Below are 18,624 nucleotides of genomic sequence, written 5' to 3' on the forward strand. Positions count from 1 at the left end.
AACCGACATTCCCCCTCTGTCCTGATGAGGGACGGACAGTTTTTACAACTCAGAGTAATTCACAATAATTGCTAATTTTATTTTATTTATCTGTTGGCAGAGACTTGGGAAAGGGTTAACGGCTTTGGGAGAAGGCACAACTTCTGTGACGGTTGGGGAAAATAAGAGTAGTGCCTGTGTAGGCTGGACCCCTAGCCCACAGATGCCAAGAGAACATCTACTGGCAGTTCCTGTGAACTTCTGGCTGTCACCTGCATCGTCACTGTGTCCAGAAGCAGTAGCCGGGCTCGCACAAGGATGTCATGGCCACCCCGGAACACACCTGGAAGGACACAGAAGCGCAGTGGGATGAGGCAGAAAGGGATGAGGGCTAGGCTACAGATAGCATCCATAGCAAACCACGAAGGCAGTGCTGGTGAAGTTAACTTGGTAGCCCAACACTGGGTAGTATCTCCACCTGAGGAGCTGAAAGCACACAGCAAAAGACCCAAAACTGTTTCCAAAGAAATACCAGGAGGGCTGGGAATGTGGCTTAGTGGTAAAGTGCTTGCCTCGCATACATGAAGCCCTGGGTTTGATTCTTCAGTACCACATATACAGAAAAAGCCAAAGCTGGCGCTGTGGCTCAAGCCTTGAGCAAAAGAAGCCCAGGGGGGGCTGGGAAGGTAGAGCGCTTGCCTTGCGTGCTTGAGGCTCTGGGTTCGATTCCTCAGCACCACATAAGCAGAAAAAAAAAAGCCGGAAGTGGTGCTGTGGCTCAAGTGGTAGAGCGCTAGCCTTGAGCTGAAGAGCTGAGGGACAGCGTCCAGGTCCAGTTCAAACCCCACGACTGACAAAAAAAAAAGTGCTATTTCAGCTTCTGCCAAGCTAATCCATGGCACTTGATGTTAGAAGCACTCACACAAACGAACTGAATGAGAACAAGATGAAGGGACAGCCCCAACAAGACCCAGGGGACCAAGTTGTTTCATTATGGTCAGGAAGGGTGGGCCTGCGGGCTGAAGCTATGAGCACAACCGAAACACAACACCCTCCTGGCCCTGTTTATAAACATTCAGTGGAGGCGGGGTAAAAAAGAGCATCCCAGACTAGGTGTAACTCAGTGGTATAGCACTTGCCTAGCACCCACAAGTCCTGGGTTAGATCTTCAGCACTGCAAGGCTATAGGCGGTATCCATTTTTTTGTTAATTGTTTGGGCTACAAGTATTGCCCTTTTTGTGTTAGACCTAGGTCATTATCCCTGAAGAAAAACACATAATATGAATTACATATATATGCTTGAAAAACAATCTGGGGAAATAGGCACAGCTGCTACTAACAGGGACTCTGAAAAGGGGGTAGTTGGGTTGATCATACCATTTAGTTTCGGGGAATGTCTAAAAATCTCCAAGAGGAAATGCTTACATATCCATCCCCCCTCCCTTTTTTTTTGTTGGTCCTGGGGCTTGAACTCAGGGCCTTGGTGCTGTCCCTGAGCTTTTTGCTCAAGGATAGTGCTCTACTACTTTGCACCAGAGCTCCACTTTCTGCCTTTGTAGTTAATTGGAAATAAGAATTTCACAGACTTTCCTGCCCAGGCTGGCTTCAAACTATGATCCTCAGATCTCAGCCTCCTAAGTAGCTAATATTATAGGCGTGAGCAACCGAGGCCCAGCTAGGTCTTGGATTTTTTTTTTTTTTTTTTTTTGCCTATCAGGACCTGGGCACTTCCCTGAGCTTCTTTGTGCTCAAGGCTAGTGCTCTACCACTTGAGCCACAGCACCACTTCTGGATTTTTCTGCTTACATGGTGCTGAGGAATCGAACCCAGGGCCTCATGCATGCAAGGCAAGCGCTCTACCACTAAGCCACCTTCCCACCCTTCCACTTCTGACTTTTTTGAGTAGTGTATTGGATATAAGAGCTTGGAGCCAGTGGCTCACACCTGTAAGCCTCGATCTAAGGATCTGGGCAGAAAGTCCATGAAACACTTTAACTCCAAATAATCACAGAAAAAACCTAAAGTAGCACTGTGGCTCAAAAGGTAGCGTGCTAGTCTTGAGCAAAAGGAGACTTGGGGCAGCACCCAAGCCCAAAGTTTAAGCCTCAGGACAAGCAAAAAAGTCTCATGGACTTTTCTGCCTGGGCTGGCTTTAACCTGCAATCCTCAGATCTCAGCTTCCTGAGTAGCTAGAATTACATGCATGAGCATGTGCCTAGCACCCACTCTTGTTAGAAAAGACCAATATAAACACAGAGGACAAGCCAAGACACAAGAGAAAATACAAAGTACTGGGGAAAAAAAATACAGCAGATGCTTAATTTCATTCAAAATATTAAAAATACTTACATTACAATTAACACAAAGATAACATAATCCACCCAGACTGGCAAAGGTTCTACAGTATGGTGACATATGATGCTACCTAGGGTGTATAAGGTGTATGTACAGTTATTGTGGAAAAGAGCCACGGGTTATCAAAATGACAAATGCAGATCTGACTTGATTGAGCCTCAAGAAACTTACTATAGATATTTTATGCAAAACAAAGTATGAGTATTATTTGTTATAGCATTGTTTGTAAAAGATGGGAAACCAGTAGGGGCTAGTTTCATAAAATACTGTGTAGCTACCCAATGGGATACAAGGAAGCCATAAAAAGGAATGTGGATTTAGTTCTGAAGCCGCCGGCGGCGGCTCGTTGTAATCCTACCTACTCAGGAGGCTGAGATCTGAGAATCGCAGTTCAAAGCAGGCCTGAGGAAGAAAGTCCGTGAAACTTTTATCTCCAATTAACCACCAGAAAACTGAAAGTGGTGCTATAGCTCAAAGTGGTAGAGCACTAGCCTTGAGCTGAAGAGCTGAGGGACAGTTTAAGCCCCATAACCAACAAAATAAATTTCTAAGACTGGACAGAGGTAATATTTGTATAACATTAAGTATAACCCAATCCACTCATCTATACACTTAAAAATTGTTAAAACTGGGCTGGGAAGGTGGCTCAGTAGTAGAGTGCTTGCCTTGCATGCCTGAGGCCCTGGGTTCAATTCCTCAGCACCATATAAGCAAAAAGAAAAAAGCCGAGAGTGGCGCTGTGGCTCAAGTGGTAGAGCGCTAGCCTTGAGCTGAAGAACTGAGGGACAGCACCCAGGCCCAGAGTTCAGGCCCACAACCGGACCCAAAAGAAAAAACAAACAAACAAAAAAAATGAGTCTCATGAACTTTCCTGCCTGGGCTGGCTTTGAACCATGATCCTCAGATCTCAGCCTCCTGAGTAGCTAGGATTACGGGTGTGAGCCACCGGCGCCCAGCTAGATTTTGCATTCTTAGTGAATTTAAATGCAGTGGCATCTGGCTTCCCTGTGTTTCCAGTGCAGTCAGAAGCCCGACCCAACGGCATGTCCATCAACACCTACACAGATGACTGGAGTGCTACTCACCGGCCAGGAGCAGCGTGTGGGTGTTCTTGGTGTCTGGCACCTTGTCTGACCTCTCACAAGGATGCATTCCCAAAAACTTCACAATATTGCCCACAGCCTCTATGGGAAAAAGCCCAAGAATGTTAAAACTGATGCACACACACATTTTGCACTGAGATGTATGTATTCCCAGGCCCAAGCCACACATCCCTTGGTGCCAGCAACACCTCCACACAGTGTGGGGGCTTCTAGGTCAAGCAGCATTTCACAGACATGTGCTCTCAATGTGGCTTGAGGGAGAAGCACCTATCAGCAGTATCAGCAGTAGCCCAGGTTCGGTAAGGCAGGGGGTCAGAGATGGCACCCCGCTGGATTTTACCTTCGAGTGTCTTGATGGTAGACAGAGTGAACGTCTCCTCCTTCTCAAACTCATCCCCAACCTCTTCCCAGGCTGCTTCAAAGCTTGGTTTCATGACCTTTTGGATGTGGTCAGCTACAGTGACTTCTAGATCCTCCAGCTGGAGAGAGGGGGGTACAAGTTAGGCACAGAGTCAGGTACCGTGGCTCACGCCTGCAATCCCAGCTATTCAGGAGGCCGAGATCTGAGGATCAAGATTCAAAGCCAGCCCAGGAAAGTCCATGAGACTCTCATTTCTAATAAACCACTATAAAACCGGAAGTGGCACTGTAGCTCAAGCGGTAGAGCACTCGCCTTGAGCTGAAGAGCGCAGGGACAGCGCCCAAGCCGAGTTCAGGCCCCAGGACCGACAAAAAAAAAAATTGTGATATATATATATATATATATATATAACAATTGTTCGGTGGCCAATGACTCCCACTGGAGTGCATTCTAAGAAAATTGCCTGCATGTAGATTAAATTTATACCCAAAGAGATTTTATTATTTTTTGGGGGGGGAGGACGGGAGGAGGGTCAGTCTTGGGACTTGAACTCCAGGCCTGGGTGCTGAGTTCCTTTTGCTCAAGGCTAGCACTCTTACCACTTTGGACCACAGCTCCACTTCTGGTTTTCTGGTGGTTAATTGGAGATGAGTCTCATGGAGTTTCCTGCCCGGGATGGCTTTGAACCTTAGATCTCAGCCCCCTAAGTATCTAGGATTATAGGATGAGCCACCAGTACCCAGCTCCAAAGGGATATTTACGTGTGTGTGTGTGTGTGTGTGTGTGTGTGTGTGTGTGTGTGTGTGTGTGTGTGTGGTGTGTGTGTGTGTGTGGTGTGTGTGTGTGTGTGTGTGTGTGTACACACACACAGTTTTTTGGGTCCGGTCGTGGGGCCTGAACTCTGGGCCTGGGTGCTGTCCCTCATCTCTTCAGCTCAAGGTGAGCGCTCTACCACTTGAGCCACAGCCCCACTTCCGGCTTTTTCTGTTTTATGTGGTACTGAGGAATCGAACCCAGGGCTTCATGCATGTGAGGCAAGTGTTAGAGTTAACACTAAGCCACATTCCTAGCCCTCCAAAGGGATATTTAATGCAACATTAAAAACCAAATGCCCAAGATTAAAGGAGTGAAATGACAACCAGGTTATGATACATGTACCTGGTAGAGCAGAGTCATCAAAAAATCAGGGCTAGGCACCGGGGCCACCCTAGTTATTTTGGTAAAAACTTGCAAAGGAAAAAAGATTCATTGTACTCATAAACTATAAACTGAAGTGTTGAACTGAAACTCCTTTGTACAACTATTTAAAATTTTTTAAAAAGTTTACAAAGTAACCTGTAATGATAAAGGAAAATAGGCTGGTTTTAAGTGAAATAAGCAAGATCTACAATGTACATTTTGCCCAATATAGGTTTTTCTCATTTGTTTATGTCTTGTCCCCGCCCACTCGGTTTTCTTTCTACATATGAACATGCATTTTTAGGAGCGAAAAGAAATTACTTGAAAGAGAGCTATAAGTGAAAGCATCAAGAATAGGATTTAGCCAGGAGCCAGTGGCTCAGGCCTGTCATCCCAGCTACCCAGGAGGCTGAGATCTGAGGATCACGGCTCAAAGCCAGCCCAGGCAGGAAAGTCCACGAGACTCTTATCTCCAATAAACCACCAGAAAACTAGAAGTGGTGCTGTGGCTGAAGTAGTAGAGCACTAGCCTTGAGCTGGAGAGCTGAGGGACAGGGCCCAGGCCCAGAGTTCAAGCCCCACAACCGACCAAAAAAAAAGAAAAACAAGGATTTCGTCTGGTTATCACTCAGACGGCATAAAAGTATAGCCTTGGGCTGACCTCCAGTACAGCTTCTTACCACGTACTCATCCTCATAGCCCTCATCATCTGTCTCTCCCGTGGTTGGGTCACAGTCCTTGACAGTGAACTTCATGACACAGCTGAAGGTGCAGGCCACTGTGGAAGGAATGGCTGAGTGGTCAGGCTGTTCCCAGCCTGCAGAGGGGTGAGTCCTCCAGGATTCTGCTGTGTTATCAGGAGCAGCAGCATGTCACTGAGCCCCGCAAGCTTGCAGGACAGGAGAGGCATGTCAAGGGCTCAGAGAAGAAAAGAGAGCAGACAATGAGCAAGAGCTCTGTCCATGCCTATCACAGGCCACTGTACAAGGTGTGAAAAAAGAAGCTTCTGGTTTTCTTGGGAGAAGTGGATTTGGGATGTTAGAGGTTAGTGTCTGTTTTTGAAAGACAATGTGGTATAATGAAAGAGGACTTATTTGAAGACCAAATGATCATTTGGTTCTGAACTTGTACAATTAATTTTAACCTGAACCTCAGTTTCCTTATCCAGCAACTAGAATAGTAGTACTCATTCCCAAAGGTTTGCTATGAGGATGAAATAGAGAATATACTAAAGATACTTGTGCCTAAGCCATTACCAGTGTTCTCAGATCTGAAATGAGCGCTGTGCACTCCATACCAATCCCAGTAGGTGGTTTTTAGAGAGGGCTCACCAGCTGTGGGGTCTTCCCTGGGCACAGCCACCAGCGTGTAGCAAGTCCCAGGCTGGTTGTAGGGTAGGCTCCGGGCAGGCACGTAACAGAGCACCTCGTAGGCCTCCGTGGGCTCCAACTGCACTGTGACATTCTCCAAGGTCTGGTCGTTGAGCGTGTTTGTGCAGTCAAACTGGACCAGGAGGATCAAGGACCAAGTTTGCTGCACAGGAAGAGCCAGGAGGTCCCCACCCCTACAACCCAAGCTGACCCCATCCCGCCTGTGCCAGGCTCCCTGTCTCTGAGCAGAGATGGGAGGCACAGGGGTTTACACCCAATTTGGTGTGGGTCAGGCTCTCCTATATGGTTCCTGGCACGTGTACCAACAGCCCACCCTGCTCACCTGAAGCACCATGTGGTCAGCAAAGGTGTGTTTAGTGCAGCGAATGACATACTCTGTCTCCGACTCGGTCAGGGCTACAGGCTCAAGCGAGGACTTGAAGAGGGGCCCCAGCCCACGAAACTCTGGCACTGAAGCCAACTGCTCTGGAATACACAGGTCAAGTTCACGTGGCTTCTCACACTCCATTATCAACTTGGGATAATTTCTTCTTCTGGTTTTAAGACTGGTTTGCTATGCAGCTAAGGTTAGCACTGAACTCAACATCTCCCTGCCTCAGCCTCCTAAGTGCTGAGATTCCTGGCATATGCCACGATTCCCAGCTTGTGATGGTATTTTAATAAAGTTTTTTGCTGGGTGCTGATGGCTCAGATCTGTAATACTAGCTACACAAGAGTAAGATATAAGGATACCAGTTAGCAGCCAGACTGGGGCCTGGTGCTTGTGGTAATCCTATTTGGGAAGCTGGGGTGTGAAAAATCTGGCTCAAAACCAACCCTGGCAGACAAATCCCCAAGAGATTCATCTCCAATTAACCACCAGAAGCCAGGTAAGAGTTTTGGTCAAGTGGTAGAGTCCTAACCTTGAGCAAAAAAGCTAAGTGACAGTGTCCAATCCCAGCATTCAAGCTCTAAAACCAGAACAAAAAATGAAAAAGAAGGGCTGGGAAGGTGGCTCAGGGGCAGAACGCTTGCCTTGCATGCATGAGGCCCTGGGTTCGATTCCTCAGCACCACATAAGCAGAAAAAGCCAGAAGTGGCGCTGTGGCTCAAGTGGTAGAGTGCTCGTCTTGAGCTGAAGAGCTGAGGGACAGCGCCCAGGGCCCAGAGTTCAGGCCCTACAACCGACAAAAAAAAAAAGCAGCAGCAGCTGGGTGCAGGTGGCTCACACCTGTAATCCTAGCTAATCAGGAGGCTAAGATCTGAGGATCATGGTTCAAAGCCAGCCCTGGGAAGGAAACTCTGTGAGACTCTTATCTCCAATAAACCACCAGAAAACCGGAAGTGGCGCTGTAGCTCAACTGAGCTGAAGAGCACAAGGACAGCGCCCAGGCCCAGAGGTCAAGCCCCATGACCACCCCCCCCCAAAAAAAAAAAAAAAGAGATAGAGAAAGAGAAAGAAGCCAGCCAGCATGGACAGAAAACAAAAAAGTATGTGAAATTCTTATCTCCAATTAACTACCAAAAAGCTACAAGTGGAGGTGTATCTCAAGTGGTAGAGTGCAAGCCTTAAACAAAAAAGCCAACCAAGAGCTCAGCCGAGTTCAAGCCCCAGCACACATGCTTGAGCATGCACATGTGTGTGCATATTCTTTCTCTCTCTCAAAAAAAAAAAAAGTGTTTTCTTTTGGTGACAGTACTGGGGCATGAGCTCAGGACTTGAAATACTTGAAATACTGTGGTGAAACCCCTTGGTACCATTAATACATGCTGAAAAAAAAAAATGACAGAAGAGGAAGCAAAACAGGCTCTGCTTGAATAGCCATCACTGGGAGAGAAGAGGCTAACAGAAAGTGAATGAGGGGACTGGGAAGGTGGCTCAGTGGTTGAGCGCTTGCCTTGCATGCATGAGGCCCTGGGTTCTATTCCTCAGCACCACATAAGCAGAAAAAGCCAGAATTGGTGCTATGGCTCAAGCGGTAGAGTGCTAGTCTTAAGCTGAAGAGCTGACAGCGCCCAGGCCCAGAGTTCAGGCCCCACAACCAGCAAAAAAAAAATGAATGAGGATGAATATGGTCCAAGTAGTTAGCCTGCCTGCATGAAAACAGGACAATGAAACCTGCTGCAATAGTTTTCAGAAGCGGAAGTGGGAGCTGAGCGCTGGCAGCTCACACCTGTAATCCTATCTACTCAGCAGACTGAGATCTGAGCACCACCGGCAGAAAAGTCCACGAGGCTCTTATCTCTAGGTAATCAGACAGAAAAAAAGGTGAAGCTAATAAAAAAAAAATTAAAGACTAATAGGATATAACAACAACAAAAAAAAGCAAAAGAAAAAAGGGATGGGTGTGGCTCAGTAGCAGAATGCTTGCTTAGCGTGAGTGGGAGACCAGGGCTCCAGCCCCATTAGGGAAAAAAAGGGCGGGAGGGGAGGGGAGGGGGGGGCACATAGCCCTTACCACTAAACTTAAGCTACCCAGGAGGCTTGAGCCCTGGAGGTCAGTAGTCTGAAGCCAGCCCAGACAGAGAAATCCTTGAGTACATCATCTCCAAGGATGGAGATGTGGTTCAAGTGGTAGAGTGCTAACTGTGAGAGAGAAAGTTGAGCAAGCTTGAGGCCCTAAGTTCAAGTACCATACCAGCATACATACAAAAGAGGAAGTAAAATGAAAGAAGGAAAGGGAGGGAGGAAGGAGTAGGCAGCTCTGAGAGAGAGAGTCATCTAGCTCTTCTAGTCTTTCCATTTCCTATCTGTGCAATTCGGGCAAATCACCGTCTCTCAGGTTTTGATTCCCTCCACAGATACCTAACGGGCTCACTGCCAAGAGCAGTGAGGACAGGCCACATACTCTGTGACCCACAATGCTACTAGGGTCCCGAGAACATGGGGCCCCACACCATCACATTGCTGATTTCGGGCCAGTAGTTTACTTACCCTGGAAGATCTCCAGCCGGGTGGCAGCTACTTTCTCAGGCTGTTTTGTTACTGTAACAGGTGTGGTTTCTGCAGAGCAAATGTATCTGGTGAGCACAGGTCCAGGGCAGCAGGGCAGTGTGGTGTGGGCTCCACATTACAAATTCCAATCCTCCTCAAAGTGGGAGGCATGTAAGAAGAGGCAAGTATCTAAGTCCCCACTTCCTAAAGTCAGAGAGGTGAGGGGCCTGGAACCTGGCGGCTTTGCCTGGATCTGAGGGCCTCAGGGTGGAGCACAGGACTTACCAGTTCTCTGCTCTGCGATAGGTGTGGTGGCCAGGGGCACAGACTTGAGGTCAAACGGTTTTTCTGATGGCTCGAGAGTGTACTGCTGCAGAGCCCTCTCCAGACCAGGGATGGACACAGTCAGACCTGGAAGCAGCGGGAGAGGCTGCATGACTGGATGGCACCACAGACACACAGCAAATCCCCAGGAAACTGAGGCCCCGGGGCACCCCATTATGAATGAGGTGGTTTGATCCAGTTAACTGTCTGGGCCCCATTTTTGGTCCTTATCTGCCTTTCCACAGGGTTGGTGTGAGGAGATATAAAGCCACAAAGGGTAAAGGGCTGCAAAAAGAGAATGAATGAATGTTTCAATGTATTGGCTGTTTTCACTGATATTCATGACTGGCAAGATCTGGGATGTGATGAGGTCACAGTAATGCCATGAGGACACCATGAACGTCAACCAAGAATGTGTCCTCTTGACTTCCATGCTCTAGAGCCACAGGAGGTGGCACAGCTCCAGGAAGGTCCCGGGTGAAATAGCTGGGAAGACTCACCATTTAGGATATAGCCTGCATTGAGAGCCTTCTGCTTCTGCTCCAGGACATTCAGGTAGAAGGTAGCTCGGTCTCTTACTTCATTGTCATCATCCATCACACACCTGCAGCAGGCACACAAGAGGCTCCTGGCTGAGCCCCGGGACTGCAGCAGGGACGGTGGCACTCTAGCTCGGACCCCAGAGGCTGTAACTCTTTTTTTTTTTTTTGGTCGGTCGTGGGGCCTGAACTCTGGGCCTGGGCGCTGTCCCTCAGCTCTTCAGCTCAAGGCTAGCACTCTACCAGCTTTTTTCTTTTTGCTTATGTGGTGCTGAGGAATCGAACCCAGGGCCTCATGCATGCAAGGCAAGCGCTCTACCACTGAGCCAACTTCCCAGCCCTTCATCCACAAAATCTTATGGATGATATCCTCAAAGTGGAAATAAATGTCCATCAATTGATGAATAAGCAAATGTGCTATGTTTACATACTCAGATATTGTTTGGCAATAAAAAGGAAAAGTCTACGTATGTTGACATACCTACAACATACAACAGGTATGTTGACATACCTGTAGTCCTGGCTACTTTGAAGGTAGGAAGAGGCTGAGGCCAGCTCTATCAACAGAGTAAGGCCCTCTCTTGTGCCAGTACTGGGGCTTCAACTCAGGGTCTGAGTGTTATCCCTTAGCTTTTTTTTTTTTTTTTTTTTTTTTTTTTTTTTTTTTGGGTCCGGTTGTGGGGCCTGAACTCTGGGCCTGGGCGCTGTCCCTCAGCTCTTCAGCGCAAGGCTAGCGCTCTACCACTTGAGCCACAGCCCCACTTCCGGCTTTTTTCTTTTTGCTTATGTGGTGCTGGGGAATCGAACCCAGGGCCTCATGCATTGCAAGGCAAGCGCTCTACCACTGAGCCACCTTCCCAGCCCTCCCTTAGCTTTTTCACTCAAGTCTGACACTCTACTACTTGAGCTGTAACTCCACTTCCGGCTTTGTGGTGGTTAAGTGGAGATAGGATTCTCTTGGACCTGTGTGCCCCTACTGGCTTCAAACCTCAGCTTCAGACCTCAGCCTCCTGAGTAGCTAGGATTGATCTGCACACAGCTGAGATAGGATCTTGCTATTTAACCCAGGTTCCCCATGCTTCAGCTTCCTGGGTACTGGGATGGTAGGTGCTCCACGACACCCAGAAACTGTTTTCAAAGTTGTTGTTTTTTTTTTTTAATTACCAGGTGGGTTTTTATTTTAATAGTCTGAAGGCAGCTTAGGCTACCAAGAAAAAAAGCAAAGCTTCGGTCCCACCCCCAGGAGAAATGTGTATGCGCGTGCACCCACAAACAAACTCACATACTCAGAACTGGTGATTGCTTTAGACTGGAGGGGTTGGCAGAAGGACTGATTACTAGTGGACCCAGTTTTTTCTTTTTATTTGTGCCATCTTAGGAGTTGAACTCTGGGCCTCAATACCGTTCCTGAGCTTTTTTTTTTTTTGGTCAGTCATAGGGCTTGGAACTCAGGGCTTGGGCGCTGTCCCTGTGCTCTTCAGCTCAAGGCAAGTGCTCTACTGCTTGAGCCACAGCGCCACTTCCAGTTTTTTTTTTTTTTTGTCGGTCGTGGGGCTTGAACTCTGGGCCTGAGCGCTGTCCCTCAGCTCTTCAGCTCAAGGCGAGCACTCTACCACTTGAGCTACAGCGCCACTTCCGGTTTTCTGGTGGTTTATTGGAAATAGGAGTCTCACGGTCTCTCCTGCCCGGGCTGGCTTTGAACCACGATCCTCAGATCTCAGCCTCCTGAGTAGCTAGGATTACAGGCGTGAGCCACCAGCGCCCGGCTCACTTCCAGTTTTCTAGTGGTTTATTGGAGATAAGAATGTCACGGACTTTCCTGCCCAGGCTGGCTTTGAACTGAGATCCTCAGATCTCAGCCTCCTGAGTAGCTAGGATTACAGGAGTGAGCTACCGGCGCCCAGATTCCTGAGCATTTTTTTGTGTGCTCAAGGATAGTACTCTACCACTTGAGCCATAGCTTTACATCTGGCTTTTCTAGTAATTAGACATAAGTATCGCATGAGTTTTAGTGCCTGGGCTGGCTTCGAACTATGATCGTCAGATCTCAGCCTTCTGAGTAGCTAGGATTACAGGCATGAAACACCAGCACCCAGCTGGACACAGGTTTCTTTGTGGCGTAATAAAAAATGTTTTAACCTTAGATTGTGATGATGGTTCATGACTCTATGACTGAATTATACTAAAACCCATTGAATGTTAAATGGGTAAACTGTGTAGTATATGTTTCACTTCTCAATATAACTATTTATTTATTTTGCCAGTCCTGGGGCTTGACCTCAGGGCCTGGGCGCTGTCCCTGAGCTTCTTTTGCTCAAGGCTGGTACTCTACCACTTAAGCCACGAGTCACTTCCAGCTTTCTCTGCCTATGTGGTACTGAGAAATGAACTCAGGGCTTCATGCATGCTAGGTGAGCACTCTGCCACTGAGCCACTTTCCCAGCCCCATAAAATTATTTATTAATGGAAAAAAATAGTTCATATTATCAAGTGTCAGTGCTGGGCTTTGTGTATTAACATTCTTCTTGCTTTTCTATGCTTTCCTTTATAATCAGTAACTACATAATTTCTCTCTCCCTTATTAAAAAGATGAAGGAGCTGGGTGCCAGTGGCTCTGCCTGTAAAGCTAACAACTCTCAGGAGGCGGAGATGTAAGGGCCACAATGCAAACCCAACCAAGCAGCAAAGTCCCTGAGAATCTTATCTCCAATTAAGCACCAAACAGCTGGAAGAAGAGCTGTGGCTCCAGTGGTAGAGCACTAGCCTTGAACAAAGGAGCTCAGGGGAAGCACCAAGTCCTGAGTTCAACAGCAGGACTAGCACCAAAAAAAAAAAAAGCTACCTGGACCCAAGAGCACACTGTCACCCAGTGTCCCTGAGCCTAGACTCACCTCTTCAGCAACACCAAGATACTGGGCAACATCTCTTCATTCTGGGCTCCAAACTTGGCCAGAGCACTCACAGCACCTGAGTTTATGAAACAAATGTGATGAGCTCAGAGCACCTGAACAGCTCTACACATCAGTGCTTGGGCAGAAAAGTTACAAGACTCAAAGTTACCACCTACTTAATGAGTAGCCTTGGCACCACTCAAGCCTGGACCTCCTCATCTAACGGAGAACAGAGTTCCTGTTCTGGAGTTTCAGGGGCTATTTTCAAAATGTACTAGGACACAGAAACTGTCTATAATGTCAGGCTTCTTAGATTCTAAATGGTCACAATCTGCACTTAAACAGTAGATTAATAAAAATGAAAAAGTGAATTTTTTTTTTCCACTCTTGGGACTTGAACTTAGGGCCTGGGCTCTGTCCCTGAGCTTTTGTTCAAGGACAGCACTTTACCTCTTGAGCCACAGGGCCACTTCTGGCTTATTCTGTGTATGTGGTACCGAGGAGTCGAACCCAGGGCTTTAGCATGCGATGCAAGCACTTTACCACTAAGCCACATTCCCAACTGAAAAAGTGACTATTATTTAATGAATAGCAATGACAAAAAGAATATCTTCCCATGGGGCTGGGAAGGTGGCTGAGTGGTAGAGCGCTTGCCTTGCATACATGAGGCCCTGGGTTCGATTCCCCAGCACCACATAAGCAAAAAGGAAAAAAGCCGGAAGTGGCGCTGTGGCTCAAGTGGTAAAGCGCTAGCCTTGAGCTGAAGAGCTGAGTGACAGCGCCCAGGCCCAGAGTTCAGGCCCCACGACTAGCGAAAAATAAATAAATAAATAAAATAAAATAAAATAAATTTAAATCTGGTGCTGCTGGATCACATCTGAAATCCTACCTACTCAGGAGATGGAGATCTGAGGATCATGGTTCAAAGCCAGCCTAGTCAGGAAAGTCCGTAAGACTCTTTATCTCCACTTAACCACCAGAAAATCAGAAGTGGAAATATGGCTCAAAATGTAGAGTGGTAGCCTTGAGCAAAAGAGCTCAGGGACAGCTCCCCAAACCCAGTGGTCAAGCCCCACAACTGACAATAAAAGAATAGAATGGGGGCTGGGAAGGTGGCTCAGTGGTAGAGCGCTTGCCTTGCATGCTTGAGGTCCTGGGTTCAATTCCTCAGCACCACATAAGCAAAAAGAAAAAAAGCCAGAAGTGGTGCTGTGGCTCAAGTGGTAGAGTGCTAGCCTTGAGCTGAAGAGCTGAGGGACAGCGCCCAGGCCCAGAGTTCAACCTCCCACAACCCACAAAAAAAAAAAGAGCTTTTCACAGACTTTCCTGCCACAGCTGGCTTTGAACTGCAATCCTCAGATCTCAGCTTTCTGAGGAGCTAGGATGACAGGTGTGCCACCAGTGCCTGGCATAGGGTAAATTTTTTTTTTTTGCTGGTCGTGGGGCTTGAACTCTGGGTCTGGGCGCTGTCCCTAAGCTCTTCAGCTTAAGGCTAGCGCTCTACCACTTGAGCCACAGTGCCATTTCCAGCCTTTTTCTGCTTACGTGGTGCTGAGGAATCGAACCCAGGGCCTCATGCATGCAAGGCAAGCACTCTACCACTGAGCTACCTTCCCAGCCCCCATAGGGTAAATTTTTATATGCGCTCATATCTCAACAAAATATTTTTTTAAAAAGCTTGGAGCTGGGCTGGGTAGGTGGCTCAGTGGTAGAGCGCTTGTCTTGCATGCATGAGGCCCTGGATTCGATTCCTCAGCACCACATAAGCAAAAAGAAAAAAGCCGGAAGTGGCGCTGTGGCTCAAGTGGTAGAGTGCTAGCCTTGAGCTGAAGAGCTGAGGGACAGCGCCCAGGCCCAGAGTTCAGGCCCATGACCGGACCCGCCCCCCCCCCCAAAAAAAAAAAAAAACTTGGATGCCAGTGACATCCTAGCTACTACAATCCTACCTACTCAGGAGGCTGAGATCTAAGGATCACAATTCGAAGCTAGCTAGGTAGGAAAGTCCCTCTTATCGCCAATTAATCACCAAAAAAGCCCATAGTGGAGCTATGGTTCCAGTGGTAGAGTGCTACCCTTGGGCAAAAAAAAAAACCAAAAAACTCAGGAACAGCACTCAGGCCCTGAGTTCAAGAAAAATGAAAAAAAATCAGCTTGGCTTGGTAGTATATTATGCCTATGATCAGAAGAAGATAATGAGTTCGATGCCAGCCTGGGCAACACAATGAGACCTTGTACCAAATCAAACAAAAGCAAAATAAAAATTTTAAGTAAAACTTAGGGAGCTAGCTGGGGCCGGTGGTTCACGCCTGACATTCTAGCTACTCAGGAGGCTGAGATCTAAGGATCACAGTTCAAAGCCATCCCAAGCAGGAAAATACATGAAACTCTTATATCTCCAATAAACCACCAGAAAACCCGAAGTGGTGCTGTGGCTGAAGTGGTAGAGCACTGCCTTGAGCTGAAGAGCTGAAGGACAGCGCCCAGGCCCAGAGTTCAAGCCCCACAACTTCATAACAACAACAAAAAAAGAAATCTTAGGAAGTTGGTGCTGGTGGCTCGTGCCTATAATCCTAGCTACTCAAAAGGCTGAGATCTGAGGGAGCAAGGCTCAAAGTCAGCCTAGGCAAAAATGTGCATGAGACTCCAAGTAACCAGCAAAACACCAGAGACAGAGGCATGGCTCAAGTGACAGAACACAATCCTTAAATAAGAAAGCCAAGGGGCTGGGAAGGTAGCTCAGTGGTAGAGTGCTTGGCTTGCATGCATGAGGCCCTGGGTTCGATTCCTCAACACCACATAAGCAGAAAAAGCGGGAAGTGGCGCTGTGGCTCAAATGGTAGAGTGTTAGCCTTGAGCTGAAGAGCTGAGGGGCAGCACCCAGGCCCTGAGTTCAGGCCCCATGACCAGCTAAAAAAAGAAAGCCAAGCAAAGAGTGAAGGTCTGATTTCAAGTACTGGCACAAATGAATGAACGTGAAACTTTAAAAACAAAAATCAAGTGATAAAGCATCATTCAACTAGATGACAAAATTCATCCTACATCACCACCATCATCATCAACAAACCCACAGCTGTGAGGAAAAAAATACTAACAGGTATTCAGGTCTCTGTCAGAACCATCACTTGAGCCTGAGCTCAGACCCACCTGCCCGGACCTCCTCATGCTCCAGGACCACTCGGTTATAGATGAAGCGGATATACTTGGAGGGGCTGTTGGTCTTGGGTCCCTCCTGGCCTAGCAGATGCAGGATTCGGGTGGCCAGCACAGTGAACTCGCAGTCCTCGATGAACTCACACAGATGGGACAGACCCGTCTCCTTGCTCTCCGAGTTCTCCTCAATGATGCTGATGATGCAGTCCACAATAGCTCGCTTATATTCGAAGCCTCCCTACAGAGGAAGGGATCAACTGGGCAAGGAGCCTGCTCCTTTCAGAGGTGCTAAGGCCTAGGGCCAAGCAGGTCGGTGACACTGCTCCAAACGATTCTTTAGAGGCGGGGCACCTGGTTTACCACCTCTATCTCTTTTTGTGGGTAGATCAAAAGAGCTGGCCTGGATGCTCACAAGGAACTTCTATCAGAAGAGGATAGAATGGAACAATTTCAGAACCTACTTTCCTTCCTGACTTTGAGATAAGACAACAGGCAGAAAAGGTGGTATAGCTGCTATGGAAAACAATATGGCAGATTCTTGAAGTATTAAGCAGAATTACCATCTGATCCAGTAATTCCACTTCTGGGCAGATACACAAAAGAACTGAAAGCAGAGAGTTAAACAGGTATTTGTACACTCATGATCAGAGCAGTATTAGTCACAATAGCTAAAACATGGAAGTAACCCAAGTGTCCACTGATGAATGAGTGCAAAGGAATACTATTCAGCCTACAAAGGAAGGCTACACTGTGGACTAACATTGCCATATCATGCTAAATGAGGTCAGAAAGCCAGAGAGTGACAGACGCACACAGGCACTGTGTGAGCCCACCCTGAGGAGTGACTTGCTGCCTCGCTGAGCATCACAGCCTTTCTCTCATCCATCATTCCAAAACAATACCAAACACACGAGGCACTGGCTCCTCTACTATCTGCCCCTTGACCCACTCTTGATCTTGACCCACTTTTGGGTCCAAGGGTTTCTGTGGAGCTAGGCACCCCAACACCAGGAGCGCTGGCCCGTCCTGCATGGCGTCTCACCTCCTCCCGCAGCATGGTGAACAGGAAGCTCATGAGGACAGCCTGTTTTCGAGGGTACTTCTGACACAGGGTGCTGATGGCCTGCACAACCACCACCTGCGTGGAAGAGACGGGGTGAGCAGCGGCCCTGCCCCAGCAGTAGATGCCCACTGGACTCCCTAGGTCAGATGAGGCCTGGGCCCAGCACCAAGAACTTCACTCGGAGTGCAGGTAGGTGGTCTCTGACCCACCCAGAGTGAGAAGCACACGGTGGCAGGCGCCATGTGGGCACCAGCTTTTTTTTTAGGTCCAAGACTGGAACTTGAGCCAATACCTGACTCTCACTGGCTACCAACTGAGCCACGCCTGCAATGCCAGCCGCAGTCCTCCCAACTGCCTTTTCACTCAGACATTCCCAAGCTGCTCAGGGTGCTGCCATCAACCTCAAGTAGGAAGTGCTGCCACCATCTCTGCTGACATTCCTTCACGCAGCTTTCCAAGTGGACCATGTCCTGCCAATGGCTGCCTACAGGCTCCTGCACTGCCTTGCTCCCCCGTGCCTCCCCTGGTCTCTCATGGTGAGTCTGTCCCCCTCCCCGGGTCTCTCAGGCTGTCTACCTCCTCTGTACCTCGCCCGGACCTCTCCCACAGCCCACTGCCCACAGGGTTCTGTAGGGGAGTAAGATGCATCTCACTTGCCACAGTTCTTATCACACACAGGCAGTGCACTGTGCGTGCCCATACTATAAAGTTTATCTTGCTGTGTTACAGTGGTCACATCACTGTCTTTGACTCCTCCATGGGGAGGTTGGAATGGGGTACTCAAAGAGGCCTGCAGGTGGCGAAATATCTTGCTGGGGGTGCTCAGGCCTTCTTTTCTTTTCTTGCACTGGTCCTAGGGCTTGAATAAGTGCCTGGGCACTGTCCCTAAGCTTTTTCCTCACTTGAGCCACAGCTCAACTTCTAGCTTTTTAGTGACTTATTGGAGTCTCACGAACTTTCCTTCCCAGGCTGGCTTTGAACTGTGACCTCAAATCTCAGTCTCCTAACTAGCTAGAATTACGGGCATTAGCCACAGACACCCAGCTTCTAATTTCATTTCCTTGCAAATAAATAATTCTTTCACAGGCTGGGAAGGTGGCTCAGTGGTAGAGCGCTTGCCTTGCATGCCTGAGGCCCTGGGTTCGATTCCTCAGTACCACATAAGCAAAAAGAAAAAAGCTGGAAATGGCGCTGTGGCTCAAGTGGTAGAGCACTAGCCCTGAGCTGAAGAGCTGAGGGACAGCGCCCAGGCCCAGAGTTCAGGCCCCACGACTGAACCCCCCCCCAAAAATAATAATTCTTTCACTTATTTCAAAGTGAAACAAAAATTACTACAAAAGCCACGGGTAGTGGTACATGTGTAAAATTCTCATA

General features: G+C 48.1%; 1 protein-coding gene across 1 annotated transcript in view; it reads right to left on the reverse strand.

Moving 5' to 3' along the window:
• Positions 1-55: 55 nt before the first annotated feature.
• LOC138806617 (coatomer subunit gamma-1) overlaps positions 56-18,624 on the reverse strand; it is a 30,913-nt gene continuing 12,344 nt past the window's right edge. Inside the window, exons 13-24 of the mRNA XM_069992050.1 lie at positions 17,230-17,325; positions 16,182-16,425; positions 13,038-13,113; positions 10,108-10,211; positions 9,569-9,694; positions 9,284-9,352; positions 6,692-6,834; positions 6,310-6,481; positions 5,659-5,756; positions 3,779-3,917; positions 3,421-3,519; positions 56-322 (exon numbers count right to left, since the gene is read on the reverse strand). Of these exons, the coding sequence (XP_069848151.1) occupies positions 192-322; positions 3,421-3,519; positions 3,779-3,917; positions 5,659-5,756; positions 6,310-6,481; positions 6,692-6,834; positions 9,284-9,352; positions 9,569-9,694; positions 10,108-10,211; positions 13,038-13,113; positions 16,182-16,425; positions 17,230-17,325 (1,497 nt within the window). The 3' untranslated portion in view covers positions 56-191. The remainder of the gene's footprint in view (positions 323-3,420; positions 3,520-3,778; positions 3,918-5,658; positions 5,757-6,309; positions 6,482-6,691; positions 6,835-9,283; positions 9,353-9,568; positions 9,695-10,107; positions 10,212-13,037; positions 13,114-16,181; positions 16,426-17,229; positions 17,326-18,624) is intronic.

Source organism: Dipodomys merriami, unplaced genomic scaffold, assembly GCF_024711535.1.
Source record: "Dipodomys merriami isolate MVZ:Mamm:240054 unplaced genomic scaffold, mDipMer1.0.p SCAF_401, whole genome shotgun sequence".
Lineage (NCBI taxonomy): Eukaryota > Metazoa > Chordata > Mammalia > Rodentia > Heteromyidae > Dipodomys > Dipodomys merriami.